The sequence below is a fragment of the Bombina bombina genome, chromosome 3 (genome assembly GCF_027579735.1).
Source record: "Bombina bombina isolate aBomBom1 chromosome 3, aBomBom1.pri, whole genome shotgun sequence".
NCBI classification, from domain to species: Eukaryota; Metazoa; Chordata; class Amphibia; order Anura; family Bombinatoridae; genus Bombina; species Bombina bombina.
This window is the reverse complement of record NC_069501.1, coordinates 541532350-541549605: the sequence shown is the minus strand read 5'-3', so window position 1 is coordinate 541549605 and position 17256 is coordinate 541532350. Positions and strand designations below refer to the sequence as shown.

General features: G+C 36.5%; 1 protein-coding gene across 4 annotated transcripts in view; it reads right to left on the bottom strand.

Annotated features, from left to right (window-relative positions):
* Positions 1-17256, bottom strand: part of MAP7D1 (MAP7 domain containing 1) — a 216799-nt gene that overhangs the window by 58421 nt on the left and 141122 nt on the right. The window contains exons 4-11 of one of the 4 annotated variants that reach the window (XM_053707015.1): positions 13885-14048; positions 13214-13325; positions 11520-11630; positions 7495-7605; positions 7218-7357; positions 6623-6756; positions 6249-6541; positions 5924-6152 (exon numbers count right to left, since the gene is read on the bottom strand). In XM_053707015.1, the coding sequence (XP_053562990.1) occupies positions 5924-6152; positions 6249-6541; positions 6623-6756; positions 7218-7357; positions 7495-7605; positions 11520-11630; positions 13214-13325; positions 13885-14048 (1294 nt within the window). Of the gene's footprint in view, positions 1-5923; positions 6153-6248; positions 6542-6622; positions 6757-7217; positions 7358-7482; positions 7606-11519; positions 11631-13213; positions 13326-13884; positions 14049-17256 lie in introns of all 4 variants that reach the window. The other 3 variants (XM_053707014.1, XM_053707018.1, XM_053707016.1) reach the window with 3 other exon arrangements.

Here is a 17256-nt window from a genome sequence, read left to right as displayed (position 1 = left end):
TATTTATTTTAAAAATGTTTAGACTTGGCTGATATGTTATTCTATAGCAAGACAACAGAAATATCCTTTAATTAAAAGTTTAGTGTCTATTTAAAAGGAACATGAAACGCCATTTTTTCATGATTCAGATAGAAGTGAATTGGAAAGCACACCCTACTATCAAATTTACTTTCTTCTTTTGGTTATCCTTTGTTGAAAAACAGGTAGGTAGACTCAAGAGCATATATGTAGCTGGAGCTCTATATGGCACCAGTTGTTGTAAACTTCTGAGCACTAGATTCTAGACACGTGCACGCTTCTCAGCTTATCTACCTGCTTTTTAACAAAAGGATAACAAAAGAATAAAGTTCAATTTGATAATACCTCACAATTTCATCACACACTGCATCATAATCATAAAAGAAAGATTTGGGGTTTCATGTCCCTTTAACTGTATCTGCATTAAGACACAACTGGAATAAATGTAACATAACATCAAAAACAGTAAAATGCAACTTTAAACAGTGTTTAATCAACAAAAAACATTTTGTGTATAACAAAGGCCACACTACATAACCCCCAAGAATATATCCTTGAACATAGCAGACACAGACATTTCATCATCAAATTTTGACAAGCGAGACACAGCCACGTTTCATTTATAACTGACAATCATTGACAGAGAGCTTTAGAAAATATCAAGTTTAAAACATACTCAAAATCAAAAGTACATTTTAACTATTTAAAAACTCGAAGGGTTAGATTACAAGTAGAGCGCTAATTTATTGCTCGCCTCAAAAGGGCAATTTTGCCCGTTTGCGGGTAGCGCAATAAATAACCAGCCATTACAAGTGGCTGGTTATTGCTACCGTGAGCTCGCAGTAGCAAAAAGTACTTATAAAATGAACCAGTAAATATATACAGTGGATATAAAAAGTCTACACACGCCTGTTAAAATGGCAGGTTTCTGTGATGTAAAAAAATGAGAAAGATAAATCATTTCAGAACTTTTTCCACCTTTAATGTGACCTATAAACTATGCAACTCAATTGAAAAACAAACAAATATTTTAGGTGAAGTAAAAATAAAAATAATATGGTTGCATAAGTGTGCACACCCTTAAACTAATAATTTGTTATTAGGGTTTCATGTCCCTTTGATTGTACTATCAATAATGAAACCACACACACATTTTAGAAGATATCTATTGTACCTTTGTTTTACAATGCTAGTTAAAAGGACACTCAAGTCAAAATCAACTTTTATGATTCAGAAAAAGCATGCAGTTTTAAGACACTTTCCAATTTGCTTCCATTATCAAGTTTTTACAGTATTTTTATATTCATGCTTTCTGGGGAACAAGATCCTACTGAGTATGTTTGCAAGTTCACAGAGTATATGTACACTAGTCTGTGATTGGCTGATGTATGTCACATGATATAGGGGACCGGAAAATAGAAAAAAAATCTACTGCTTACTTGAAATTCAGAGTAGGTGTGTTAAATCATCGTCTTTTTAGTGTGCACTTTTTAATTCTGTAATTCTACTGCATTGATGAGTGCTCCTTTAAATATAATTAAGTCCCTTCCATACTAAACCCTCTGCAGTTGACAGCCTTGTTTGTTTTGTTTTTAGTACTAAAGTGTGTGACAGCAGCAGTGGGGAAAAAAGTGGTGTGCCATAAAGAGGAAGAATTCGAGGAATTCCAACACAGTTTCCTATTGTTAAAAATACCACCATAATTTCCTCTTGACAAAAAAAGCACACAGAATGTACAGTTTTAAACTGCTACAAAAGACAATACCCCCCCCCCCCCTCAATTAATGTTAGCTGTCTAAGCTCTATCATGTCTTTTGTAATTCATACAAACAGTTAGGAGAAGGAAAAACTAATAATTTGTTGAAGCAACTTTTGATTTTATTACAGCACTCAGTCTTTTTGGGTATGAGTTTTTCAGCATGGCACATCTTGACTTGCAAAGATTTGCCTACTCTTCTTTGCAAAAACAGAGGGCATCTCCTGTGCACAGCCCTCTTCAGATCACCCCACAGATTTTTGATTGGATTCAAGTCTGTGCTCTGGCTGGGCTATTCCAAAACTTTAATCTTCTTCTGTTGAAGCCATTCCTTTGTTGATTTGGATGTATGCTTTGGGTCGTTGTCATGCTGAAAGATGAAGTTCCTCTTCATGTTCAGATTTCTAGCAGAAGCCTGAAGGTTTTGTGCCAATATTGACTGGTATTTGGAACTGTTCATTATTCCCTCTACCTTGAATAAGGCCCCAGTTCCAGCTGAAGAAAAACAGCCCCAAAGTATGATGCTGCCACCACCATGCTTCACTGTGGGTATGGTGTTCTTTTGGTGATGTGCAGTGTTGTTTTTGCGCCAAACATATCTTTTGGAATTATTGCCAAAAAGTTCAACCTTGGTTTCATCAGACCAAAACGCCTTTTCTCACATGCTTTTGGGAGACTTCAGATGTGTTTTTGCTCAATTTAACTGGGCTTGGATGTTTTTCTTTGTAAGAAAAGGCTTCCGTCTTGCCGTCTACCCCAAAGCCCAAACATATGAAGAATATGGGAGATTGTTGTCACATGTACTACACAGCCAGTACTTGCCAGATATTCCTGCAGCTCCTTTAATGTTGCTGTAGGCCTCTTGGTAGCCTCCCAGACCAGTTTTCTTCTCGTCTTTTCATCAATTTTGGAGGGACATCCAGTTCTTGGTAATGTCACTGTTGTGCCATATGTTCTCCACTTGATGATGACTGTCTTCACTGTGTTCCATGGTATATCTAATGCCTTGGAAATTCTTTTGTACCCTTCTCCTGACTGATACCTTTTAACAATGAGATCCCTCTGATGCTTTAGACGCTCTCTGCGGACCATGGCTTTTGTGTAGGACGCGGCTAAGAAAATGTCAGGAAAGACCTACTAGAACAACTGAATTTTATTCAGGGTTAATCAGAGGCACTTTAAATTATGGCAGCTGTGTACTGACTCTTATTTAACATGATTTTGAATGTGATTGCTTAATTCTAAACACAGCTACATCCCCAGTTATGCAACCACATTATTTTAGTTTTTTTTGTTTACTTCCCTCCACCTTAAAGATTTCAGTTTGTTTGTGTAGTTTATAGGTCACATTAAAGGTGGAAAAAGCTCTGAAATGATTTATCTTTGTCTATTTTTTTTACATCACAGAAACCTGACATTTTAACAGGGGTGTGTAGACTTTTTATATCCACTGTATGTATATGCCTATATACATATATATGTATGTGTTAATATGTGTATATACACATATTAACTTATTAAGACATAACTATAAATGTATATAAGCATATACATTTACAATTTGCTGCCATCGATGCGTGACTTACCCCTTTGCTGTGCTAGTTCTCATGCCGTGTCACAAAACATGAGAACGAGGCTCCCATTGGAGACTATGGAAGCGCGCTCTTGTGAGCACAATGCTTCCCAGCAATGCAAACGTGAGCTTGTGTTTACATTACCCTCAACTTGTATTACCAGTGCACATTACAGTGCGCTAGTGTTACCCAGCGGAGTGCAAATATCGCTTTCGCCTAAGTGATATTTAGCGCTCCACTTGTAATCTTGCCCTGAATACTTTGATTCCTAAAAGTAAAAAAACACTAATTATTATAATCTTTTGAAAGTATTACCAGAGATTAAAATAAAATTAAGAGGGAAATATGCTATATATGCAAAAAACAAATCCCATTTTCAACTGCATTATGTATCCCAATCTTTCCTTAAACCAAAAACTATTTTCTTGTCCAAAACGGATTCTCTCTCTCTGCTTTACAGCAGTTAAGGTCCATTAAATATAGTAGAATTGCATAATCAATACATGCATTATAAAAAGACAATCCAATAGCACTTAGTCTGAATTTCAAATGAGTAGTAGACTTCTTTTTTTTTTTAAACAAATTTCAAAGTTACTTCTATTTTCCCCTGCTTTATGTGACAGCCATCAGCTAATCAGAAAACACAAATACCTATATACTGTGAACTCTTGAACATGTTCAATAGTAGCTGGTGCCTCAGAAAGCGTGCACATTGTGATAATGGATGTACTTGTTTTAATTGCATTCTCTAAATCAGGAAATTTAAATGTTGACCCTTTAAGCAAAATGAAAAGAGCATTGTTTTACAAAATAAGCTTTGCAGGCAAATTGCAGCGAAATATGTTTCTAAATTTAAAATTACTAATTTCATGCAAAATATATAGTAAATCGTTCCCTAAACAAGTGTCCACCAACGTAGAACGTGCCAACTCTTAGACCTTAGAGGGGTTCACCTATATGATAACAAACCCCCCCCCCAATAAATTTAATCAAATCTACTTGTTTTGGGAAAACAATGTAAAAAATAACCTTGAAACCTTCAAACGGAGTAGGTGCGTGGTTAGATAGGCAGTTAAATTGTTTTAGAAACTGAAAAAGTAGCAGGAAACCCTCAACCTCCCTTCCTTCCCCTCTCTAAAGACTTTCTAGTTTATGTCTTACACAAGCTCTTTGTAGCATTGATTTTCTTTTTGGATACATCAGGCACTGACATACTGAGCTAATGATTTAACACTGTTACAGTTTCTATACAATTTTTATTTGAGATATTAAGTTATGTTTATGCTCTAAATTATATTTCCCCTTTTCTCTACTGCCTAACTAGGACATGTCTTACAAAAGGAGCAGGTTGTATCTACCTATAAACCAAATGGGCCCGGACTAATTGTCATCACAGTTAGCAAATTTAAGGAGACATGAAAAGAAGATTTTTTCTTTTATGAATGAGATAGAGCCATGCAATTCTAAATAACTTTCCAATTAGCTTCTATTATCTAATTTGCTTTGTTCTATTGGTATCCTTTGTTGAAAAGCATACCCAGGTAGATCTAGGAGTAGCAGTGCACTACTGGGTGCTAACTCAATTGGTGGCTACACATACTGTATATGCCATTTGCCATTAGCTCAGCCAAAGTGTTCAGCTAGCTCCCAGTAGTGCACTGCTGCTCGTTTAATTAGCACAAGCTTTTTTTTAAAATTAGCACAAGAATTAAAGGGACGGTTTACTCAAAAACATTCTCCCCTTTAATTTGTTCCCAATGATCCACTTTACCTGCTAGAGTGTATTAAATTGTTTAAAAGTATTTCCATTACCCTTATATTGGCATTTGAAATGGTTGATTTAGCCTGTGGTATCCCCACCTATCCTGAAAGTTTTTGGCCTTAAGGCCAAGCAGTGTTGACACAGCCAGTAGAAGAAATTACACTCCCAAGAGATAAGGTAATAAAATATGAATTTTCCATTGTTCTCTCCAGGTATTGGTGATTGGTTTACGGACAGATATAAGATAAAGAAGCAGGTATATGTACACAATGTGAAAGTAATGAGATCTGATTATACCTACAAGATCATCCCATTTTATTAGGTCGTGGTTTTAAAACACAAAATCAGCTATTAAATATAAACAAATAAACCCTAAATAGCAAATTGCATACATTTTATATTCTGCACTTGGTAAAATAAGTAATTGGAAACACATTAAGGTTAAAACAATTTTATAATATACTATCCATTTAAGCCTCACCTGGAAGGCCATTTTTGTCCAAAGGGGTATATTTTTGCCATGGCCTGAACACACTTGTATTATTATTATTATTATCACTATGCTATTGTCCCATACTGAGAGATTTGTGAATTTTTTGTTGTTGCTTTTTCTGCAATAAAAATTTTATAAAAAAAAAGTCTTCTGATGGAAAATTTTGGACATTCATATCCTTTAATATAGCATGAAAAACCAAACTCAGTGTGAGTAAACCTGGGGGTAAAAATATTCATTCATAAATATAAAACAGAATATAAACTCTTAAAATTTGCATAATTTAAAGCCTTGGTAAAGGTGTCCCTTGTAGAACTTACCTCGCCTTTTCCTCTCGCTCCCTTCTTTCCTCTTCTTCCCTCTCCCTTTGTTCTCGGGCCTGTCTCCTCTTTTCTGCTAGCAGACGAGCGGCTTCGTCTTTGTCTGTGGTGCCCGCCATGGGCTTACTGGGGGATGGCGCTGGTGACTGAGTGACGGCTGGCAGAGGAATGGGAGCTGGGGTAGATGGCGCAGGAGTGATGACCGTGGCCGGTGGAGTAATTGCTCGATCTTTAATTTTTAAGAAAAATAAATACAAATGTTATAATACAAATTAAGGTTGTATCTAGGTGTAGATTCTTTATAAGTAGTCTAATATGTATGGACCTGTACTTATTGGTGTAACAGTGGGAGTGCTTTCTGCTTCTGGCTGTACATTGATTGAATCATCCAGTTGGGGAGCTGGTGATGGTTGTCGCTCTTTCTCCACCTTCTTCTCTTTGATTTTGCTGGGAGTTTTCTCCTCTTTGGGCTTGTCTACCTTGGACTTGCTCCTCATCACTGGTGTACTCTTAGGTGATGGGGCCTTTGGGGTAAGTGGCCCTGAGGTACCCGGGCTTGGTGAAGCTGTGCGGCGGGTGGGAGTGGAGGGTGAAGATGGACGTTTTTTAGACTTGAAACTGCAATGGAGGAGGGAACACCATTACACATGAAATGCCAGATAAATAGAGAAGACACGGCTTTATCTTCATTAAACTGACCTGATGTTAGGTGTTGGAGACAGAGGAGTCTTGGTATTAGGCAAAGACTGACGCTTCTTTAGCACACGTTCCCTACTCAGAGCATTCCTTTCCCGTTCATTCTCTCTGTTTTTCTCTTTCTTTTCTTTCTTTTTCTGAAATCGATTTGAAAAGTATTTGATATATAGAAAGGGTGCTAAGACATTATTGTGGGGAGGGGGGGAAATGTAGTCAAGTTGTACCCATGAAACACCACTATTCTGCTTCAGGTAAGGAAACAGGCAGCAAATGAAGTATATGCATGTATACCCATAACTCATTTGTTCACCATCTGTATCTCTAACTACTCTAAATCCTTGACTATGTATTTAATATATGTTTGAGTTAAGCACATAATTGGTGTCATATGTTTAAAAATAATATGCTCTAAGAAAATACAGTATTTTGTCTTTACACTAGTATGTCCCTTTAAGGATGTCACACTGCCATGATTTATTATCAATTATTACATCGCCCTTAAATATTTTTTTTAAAAGATGAACAAGACAGGCAAAATAAAATGTCTTTAATGTTGCTGTTTTTTTTTAGATCCCACACTACTGGATTTGATAATCACCGGGGATGAATCTCTCCTCTTCCTTGGGGTCACATCAGGACTGCTGGCTATGGTCTTTCGCCGGTCTGAACAGCGGTGCCTGTGACCGTTGCAGGGAGTCAGGGGGCTTGCTGATGCAGAGCGAGGACACACAAGGGAACCTAGGATGGGAAAAGCAACTCAGAAAAGCAACCTGACATATAAAAGAAAGAATAAGACGCCACATGTCCTTCCCAGTCTATGTATATATAGGTCAAACCTCCCAATACACCCAGAGTATTCTTACTCAGGTCTCTACCGTTTCCTGGAAGAGTGGCAGCACTACGACTCCTAGCGAGGAAAGATAAGGTTGGCGTCATAAGCCGGTCCACTATACTGCTCTCCCAGGGACTGAGCTGAAGGCTACGATCTGGAGAAAGAAAACAATTAAGAAGAGTAAAGAGATAAAAAAAAGAGATAGAGATTAGCTGTTGTGACAACAGTGTAAAACAAATACTACACCACAAAACATTTTTTACTACAAACGGAATGGACTATAAGACACACTTACTGGTTGAACATGGTTTCTTAGGATATAGAAGTACAACTTTAAAGTGACATGAAAGCCAATTTTTTTTCTTTCATGATTTAGAAAGAGGATATAAATTTTAAACAACTTTCAAATTTACATCTATTATTAAATTTGCTTCGTTCTATTGGTATCCTTTATTAAAGAAGCATCAATGTAGTACAGGGAGCTAACTGAACATATCAGGTAAGCCAATCACAAGAGACATATATGTGCAGCCAACAATAAGCAGCTAGTTCCCAGAAGTGCATTGCTGATCCTGAGCGAACCAAGGTATGATTTTCAACAAAGGATACCATGAGAGCAAAGCAAATTAGATAATAGAAGTAAATTGGAAACTTGTTTAAAACTGTATGTGTTGCATACATCTGAATCATGAAGGAAAACATTAGGGTTTCATGTCCCTTTAATTGTACAATCAATAATGAAACCACACACACATTTAAAAAAATATCTATTGTACCTTTGTTTTACAATGCTAGTTAAAGGGACACTCAAGTCAAAATCAACTTTTATGATTCAGAAAAAAGCATGCAGTTTTAAGACACTTTCCAATTTACTTCCATTATAAAGTTTTTACAGTATTTTTATATTCATACTTTCTGGGGAACAAGATCCTACTGAGTATGTTCACAGGGTATATGTACACTAGTCTGTGATTGGCTGATGTATGTCACATGATATAGGGGACCGGAAAATGGAAGAAAAAAATATATCTGTCAGAAAAAAAATATACTGCTTACTTGAAATTCAGAGTATGTGTGTTAAATCATTGTCTTTTTAGTATGCACTTTTTAATTCTGTAATTCTACTGCATTGATGAGTGGTCCTTTAAATATAATTAAGTCCCTTCCATACTAAACCCTCTGGGTTTGACAGCCTTGTTTGTTTTGTTTTTAGTACTAAAGTGTGTGACAGCAGCAGTGAAAAAAATAAAGTGGTGTGCCATAAAGAGGAAGAATTCGAGGAATTCCAACACAGCTTCCTATTGTTAAAAATACCACCATAATTTCCTCTTGACAAAAAACAAAACACACAAAGAACGTACAGTTTTAAACTGCTACAAAAGACAGTACTTCCCCCCCCCCCCCCTCAATTAATGTTAGCTGTCTAAGCTCTATCATGTCTTTTGTAATTCATACAAACAGTTAGGAGAAGGAAATACACTAAACTGTAAGCTGTTTAGCAGATATCCATCTGTGAGAATAAGCAGCAAGTTTACAAATTCTCTAAAAGGACAAGCTCGTCTCTAGCACTATCCTTTTCTCCACAGGGATGAAGGGGCCTGTGTCTTTAGGAACCACACGCTTCTGACATATGTGAGAGGCCTGATCTGGTGACGAGTATTTCCGTGAAACTGAAACTAGTCTGTGTAAGAAATAGTTCCATGTAGGGCAAAATACTTATGTGTTTTTATCCTAACAGATCAATGCTCGTGTTAATTTTTTTAAAAGAAGGTGTATTTTTTGCCTATTCTTTAATACAGGGATGCTCTTTTTTGTCAAAAGGAAATCATTTTTTTTCTGACATAATTCACACAGAGCATACAAATGTTAAACAACTTTTCAATGAATTTCGGTTATCAAACTGGCTTTATTCTCCTGGTATCCGTTGCTAAAGGAGCAGCAATGCACTATTGGTAGCAAGACTGGGTGAACCATTGACAAGAGGCATATATGTGCAGCTACCAATCAGCAGCTAGCTCCTTGTAGTGTACTGCTGCTACTGGTACTTAGGTATGCTATTCAACAAAGGATACCAAAAGAACAAAACAAATAAGATAGCTTAAGTAAAGAAGTAAACTGGAAAGTTGTTTCAAATTACTTGCTCTGAATAATGAAAGCTTAATTTTGACCTTAATGCCCCTTTAACATTTACTGTTTAGCAAACACCCTTCTGAAATGTATATTGAATGCAGAGATATATTTCGGTGTTAAACGTTTTCCAACAGACTGATAACAATACCCTATACTTACAATGGGGATGTTGATAGTCATATTAAAGGAACATAAAAGAGCAATGATTAAATACTCTAACATGCAAGAGAATTTTATTGCTTAAAGGGAAATGAAACCCACATTTTTTTTTCTTTCATGATTTAGACAGAGCATGCATTTTTAAGCAACTTTCTAATTTACTTTATCTATTTTTCTTTGTTCTCTTGGTATCTTTATTTCAAAAGCAGGAATGTAAGCTTAGAAGATGGACCATTTTTTATTCAGCACCTGGGTAGCACCTGCTGATTGGTGGCTAAATGTAGCCACTATTCAGCAATCGCTACAGAGGGGATGAGCCAAAAATGGGCTGGCTGCTAAGCTTACATTCCTGCTTTTTCAAATAAAGAAACATAGGAGTAAATTAGAAAGTTGCTTAAAATTGCATGCTCTGTCTGAATCATTAAAGAAAAACATTTTGGGTTTCATAAACTATGTATTTAACCAAATGTGGGGATTAAACATCTAGTGATCTGCAAGCAATGATGAAATATTAAAACAATAGCGCATTTAATTACTGCATCTTTATGCCTTTAAATAAACTTTAATCATCATAAATGGGAACAACAAATTCCTTAGACAAAATATTAGAGCAGCGTTTTTCGGCTCCAGACCTCACACCAACAGGCCATATTTTTATTATTTTTTAACTAGAGCACAGGTGAAATAATCAGCTGATGGGTGGTTAGTAACCATGGTTACTGATCAGCGCAGTATTTCATCCGAACTCTAGTTCAGATACCAAGACAATCTGGTCAGGTGGTGTGCTTTGAGGAAAGCAGTTGAAAAACACTGTATTAAAGAATGTTGTCTATAGATGACAACTTTACGGAGTATAAAAATAACTTTTAAATTGAATAAATTAAGCCAAAATACTAGCAAAACTATTTATAGTAGGAAGAGCGGCGATATTAATGGACCTTGTAAAAATCAATTAAATAGTTTGTATTTCCTAAAAATGTACTTTTAAAGGGACATGAAACCCAAACTTTTTTCTTTCATGATTCAGATGGAGCATGTGATTTCAAACAACTTTCCAATTTACCTCGATTATCTAATTTGCTTGGTTTTCTTCGTATATTTTGTTAAAAAAGATACCTAGGTAGGCTCAGGAGCTGCTGGTTGGTGGCTGCACATCTATTATTCGTTCACCCAATGCATTCAGGTAGCTCCCAGTGCTGCTTCTTCAACAAACAATACCAAGAGAATGAAGCAAATTAGATAATAGAAGTAAATTGGAAAGTTGTTTAAAATTGTATTCTCTTTCTGAATCATGAAAAACATTGTGGGTGTCAAATCCCTTTAGGTTTCAAGAATGAATGTTTGGGAAAAAAAATGTGTGAGAATACAATACTTTCCCTGGGACAAGTAGTATCATTGCTATAAACAAACAGTTAACATCCTACATAAAAAGCCTGGATGTGAAGTGAGTTATTTTCTTTGCCTTCTGGGCTAAGCGCTGTACAACGGTGCAAAAGCTAAGCTGAGCAAGAGGACATAAAGACAAAATTCTTCTTATCAGATCTGGATCTTAGTTAAAAGCTTGCACAAGATTTAAAATAAGCTTCTAGGGGAGAAACAAGTGTCAGCAGCTGATTATTAGTATAGTCTTGCACTCAAGTCCTTACAAAGTTTGCCGATCCTGCCTTTTTTTAATATATCCCTGTCATCAGTACACTTTGGTGCTGTGTATGACGAACACTCATAAAACCCCTACTCCCCTGCCCCATGCTTGTTGCCAGGATAATCCAAAGCACTTACTTCTATTTGGAGAGTTCCATAAAGTTGCAGATGATTTAGATAACCTCTTGTTGATTATAGAATCAACATGTCTGGGAAGGTTTACAGCAGACACTGAACATCTGTTTGCACCTGGGATCAAAGGAGGCGCCGTATTAGGGAACCGGTTACTGGCAATAGGTCACACCACACAATGGTCTCAGCAGTCCCGCCAGATTTAATGCAGGGTATAAAGGGAACCCCAAGCGAAAGGAATAGGAATTTGTATGCAGTAATGATCAAAATAGCTCAAAAATGGAAAGGAAAAAGCCAATCTGGCTCTCTGTCATGTTCACAATACATGCTCAACAATTAAAGATAAAGATTTATTTTTGTTTTTCTTTTATTTAAGTTTTTTGTTGTTTTGTTTTGTTTACAATGTAAAACATTTTGGCTTGATGGCTATCATTTTGGAAAATGTACTTTGGAAACCTTGGCACCAGAAGTAGACACTTCTGTACCTTCCCACTACTTAGACTTGGAGAAGCGATAGAAAGGTTTGCTAGCTTGTATGACTGCGTCTTTTGCAGCGAAGGTACCTGCTAGAGTTAAAAGAACATTACATGCAAATATGCATTGAAAAGAATAACTTTGCAAAAAGCTTTACTTATTTTACCCGCCTTTTCTAAAATGTAGCTCTGAAAATTGTGTTTTTTCCCCACTGTCCTATGAGAAGATGGGTACATCTTCCATGAAACTCATTTATATTGGTCTTCAATTGGCCACAGCAAACAATAAAAATCTATTAATTTTAATACCCCTATATGGAGTGCAGGCTTACATTGGTCTTCTGCTGCACAGTAGAAAAATAATCTCAAAGAGTAGAAGTGTTCTATAAAATGCCATCAAGCCAAAATGGCAAATACGATTTAGTACGTATCTTTAATCTTACAGCATGATTTTGAGACATTACTTGCGTAAGTAATGGTGAATAATTACTATACACAACAGCTCTTGGCATATTTGGGGACAGAAGATCCTTTAAGAGTTTCAAGATCACCGTAATTGTTGGTGAGAAAGTAAATCTTCCATGTTCAAGAATAGCCCCATTATAACATTTATGTAATCTCACCATGTTAACATTTTACTGTTCATACTTCATTCTTTATTCATCTCCATATTCTGCAAGTCATATTGGGTCTGCCAAGCAAATAGACTTGGTGAAAAAATGGAATACATTTTGGGTCGCTAGAGACTGTGTAACATGTTGGTCTAAAAATGAAAAAATGGTCACCCACCACCCATAGACGGCAGGAAATAGGTCTCAAAGAAATTATATGAATGTCCAAATCAGTTGCCCCTTTTATCCTACAACCCCTACACCCTACACATGATTAAGGATGGGATCATGCAATGCTTTGCAGACATGCAGTGAGGGATTAACCAATAAAAAGCAAATAGGTTACACAAATTCATGCAGCACAAGGACAGCTTAGCAAGACAGTAAAACATTAATATTTAGAGGGTCAATGCATTTAGGAGTATGGTATAATCCTCCCACCCTATCTAAAGGATGCGATCAGATGAACACAAACCATTTTTAGTAGCCACTTGGGGTTCTGATACAAAATCAGTCATGAATGTTGGACTATTCTTGGAGGAGGTGGGTGAAGAACCTTACGTTGTTTGGAAGTATACTCACTGCTTAATGTTCATTGGCCATTATTTCTACTTACTTCTGTTGCCTGGAGAGTTCTGATTTAGTGCTCCTGCCCATGACCACCGCTGTTGGCGAATCTCTGCCCACGTCTTCTTTGTGTTCCTGTTGACCACAGCCTCATATCTCTCCTAAAGATTAGTGCTCGTTAATACCAGAGATGAGGCAAAGAGAATTTATGGGAGAAACTGCCACTGAGGGTGTTTTACAAGGAAATTTCCAAACTTAGCTATTACTTTAAAAAAATCCTATTCCGAGTTATTTTTCACATAAATCACACAAACGTTTAAATATCTGGTACAGTAAATGTAGCTACTGAGGACATTTTGAGGTAACATTTCTTAATTTTTTTACACAGATCTTCAGGTGATATTTTCTAGTCAGATTTTTTTTAGGCTATTATGTCCTTTTAACCATAAATCAGTATCGTGCTCCCAACACTAGAAAAATTGGTACATATTACAAATAAAATTATAAAATGATAATAGAAATAATTATAATAATAACTTGCTGCTAAAAATGTGGAGCAAGTTCCTATGTTTGGTATATGTCTTCTAATAGAATTATCATATTTGACAATGAATCGAATGGCATGGCTAAAACAAAACATGTTCGAAATATTAATTAGGAAAGGGATTGGTGGGAATTTTTTTTCTACAGATAAACATGGCCTCTCAGCGCAGTCAATACCTTGTTCTTTTCTTGCTTTAACCTCTGGCGTTCTTCTAACAAGATGCGCTTCCTCTCGGCTTTCAGCCTCTGCTCCTCCAGCTTCTTCTTTCGGTCTTGGAGCTGTTTCTCTCGCAGCTGCTTCGCCTTTTCCTCTTTCTCCAGCCAGACATTTTTCTTGGCAGCTGAAATGTTAACATAAAATAAAGATTCAAGATTAAAAGGGACACTAAAAATGTCATAACTATTACACCACTAAACAGTCAGTGATACCAGCAAAATTCCAAGAAACTTATTTAAGCACAGTTTTCCATTTCTCTTTACAACACCCACAGACATATGTTTGTCAATGCTTTCAAGAATTTTCTGGCTGCTTAGCCAAGGTGACATGGTTTCTGTTATGTATGTTTCATGGTTTAGAGAATTATCTGCTCTGGCTTTTAATGTTTTGAATTCTTCTAAGAAATAATAGAAGGACAAATAAGGAATCCAATGATGACACCCGATTTCCCTATCCAATTTACTTGCACAGTGATTAGTAAAGGAGACCATGTGTGGCTAATACTAGTCATTGTGACAGGTGATCTCTAAGATCGTTATTCTAAGTCAGAGCTTTTGGACACACTAAGGCAGGAGGTCATCAAATTAATGTAAAATATAGGAGCCAGTAAGAATATTTAGGAGCCAGATAGTGGTATTTGTATATAGATATTGGATAATAATACAAAAAAACATTAGGAGCCAGAGGCGAAATACTATGAGCCAGTGATTCCAGGGTTTGTCAAGCCATGCTAAGGTTTCATTTGCCTGTTGAGATTAAGAATATAAAAAAGGCAGGCACATTGATTAGCTTGATATTCTGAATTTAAAGGGATATGAAAGTGTTCCTTTAGTTAAAAAACAGGGGGGAAAAGTTTCCATTTGCCACAGAAAAATAAGCTACATGACTTGTAAAGTGTACATCTAGTAATTGTAATGTTATGTGTACACAAAGGCCCCTATTTATCAAAGTCAAAGACAGTGCGGATCAGGTCCACCAGACCTTGCTGAATACGGAGAGCAATACGCTCTCCGTATTCAGCATTGCACCAGCAGCTCACAAGAGCTGCTGGTGCAACGCCGCCCCCTGCAGACTCGCGACCAATCGGCTGCCAGCAGAGGGACGTCAATCAACCCGATCGTACTTGATCGGGTTGATTTCTGGCAATGTCTGTCCGCCTGCTCAGAGCAGGCGGACAGGTTATGGAGCAGCGGTCTTTGTGACCGCTGCTTCATAACTGTTGTTTCTGGCGAGTCTTCAGACTCGCCAGAAACACGGGCTGTCAAGCTCCTTTCGGAGCTTGATAGATAGGCCCCAAAGTCATGAAAGGTTTGAATAACATTGTATACACAAGGCTTGGGAAGTGCACCCTAGAAAATCTTTACGCACATAAACCAGAGATCAGAGTTCTTTTCCAACTAGAATTTACCCAAAGCAAAATAATAATGTTGTGAAAAAAACTTTAAAAAAAGTATGATAAACAATTAATAGGACAATAAAGGCTATTTATATATGCATAATAGCCACCAGCAAATGAGTTACAAAACAATCAGCATGCAAAATAAAGATATACAAATAATTTAACACTGCTATTATGTTACAAATTGGCCAGAGTTTTTAAATCCTTAAAAGGGACATTAAAGACTTTGAGATGGTATAATAAAATGATAAATCGTATATTAAAAAAAAAAACTCTGCAATATAATTTCATTATTTTGTCCCCTTTTCCTGTAATTCCATTCTGAAATTGTGAGCTTTTCAGTTCCTGTTAGAAATGGAAGTGCAGAACACTGTTAAATCCAGCACAACCATTGGCTGCTAGGGCTGGGTGAATGTTCTGCAACATTCAAAGATTCGTTTAATGTAATAGTATTTCTAATGCTCTCTTTAAAATGTAATATTCTATTCAAATTTTTCTAATAATTTGATTCGAATTATGCAATATTTGAATTAGAAAAATTTGAATCAATATATTTGTAATACAATTTCTATTCTTTAAATGTAATATTCGAATAGAAACATTCAAATTGATATATATTTGTATCTATTATGTATCAATTTACTAAATTCCCTTTCACTTGAACTATTGAACTTCTGAATAGTATTTGTTAAATCGAATGTTACATTTGAAATTTCTGATGTGGATATTCAATCTAATTATGAACGTTTGAAAAAACAAAAGTAACATTAAAAAAACGTAAATAACAGATTACCGAATTTTAATGGATTTTCTTTCTTATCAACATTCAATTGTCCAAAACGAATGTCCACAGGACTATTTGTTCTACCAAACAAATTACACTTTACACCCTTGAGTGCTCTAAGCCGTCACAAAATGTCTCAGTCAGGTGCTAACGATGGCTCAGAGCCGTCGCTAGCACTATCCCACCTTGAGGGAGATCTGGGAGCTCCCACCCGCTCCTACCCTGGCGATCTGGCCTGTATAGTGACAGGCATTGCCAGGGCTTCACGTTTTGCGTGGTGACGTCACGCGCACTGACGTGATGACTTCACTGTGCAACTTATTTAAAAACCACAATGACAAGTATAGCTACCTTTTCAAAAGAGCTAAACTGAGAGCTTCTAAGTAAGTTTTTAAACAGTTTTATACTGGATTTTTTATATCAGTATCTGTGCATCTTATTCTTTATAGTAGTGTCTATTACATGCATGTATATGAAAATGAGTGTATACTGTCCCTTTAAGTCGCGGGCCATTTTTCATACCTAAAGTTTCAAGGGTTTTAATGATCTTGCTACCGTAGCGCAGCTGCTCGCTATACAAATGAATTGCAATGCCGGAACAAAGGGATATAGTCATTGTAATGGAGAGCTGAATGGAGGTTGCACACATGTGCAACCCTAACAGTAAGCGCGCTCGCTCTTTAAGTTGAGCATATTATAATTATTATTTTTCATGGAGGTGTCGTGTGCTGCCAAAAATTAGGTTGTGGGCCGCATGAGGCCTGTGGGCTCGCCAGTTTGACACTCCTGAACTAAAACTTTACAGTTATTTTGTCAATATTTAAACAGCAAATGAAACTTTAAAAACACATCTACATGTTATCCTCAGACTAATCTTTTCTTTAAATGCATCCTTTATCTAGCATTTATTTAGGACCAGATTAAGAGTGGAGCACAAATGTTTTTGCACGTTTTTGCAATATCGGGTTTTCACAATCGTTTGCACGCAGGTTAAATTGCGTTGGTATTACAAGTTGAAAGTAAACACAATTGCTTGAGCACAATTGAGATTTACGCTAGAATGATTACTGCATCCTCAGAGCTGTGGTTAACTGTTTTGCAAAACAAAAAAGTGTCACAAAACACACACACATATATATATATACATAT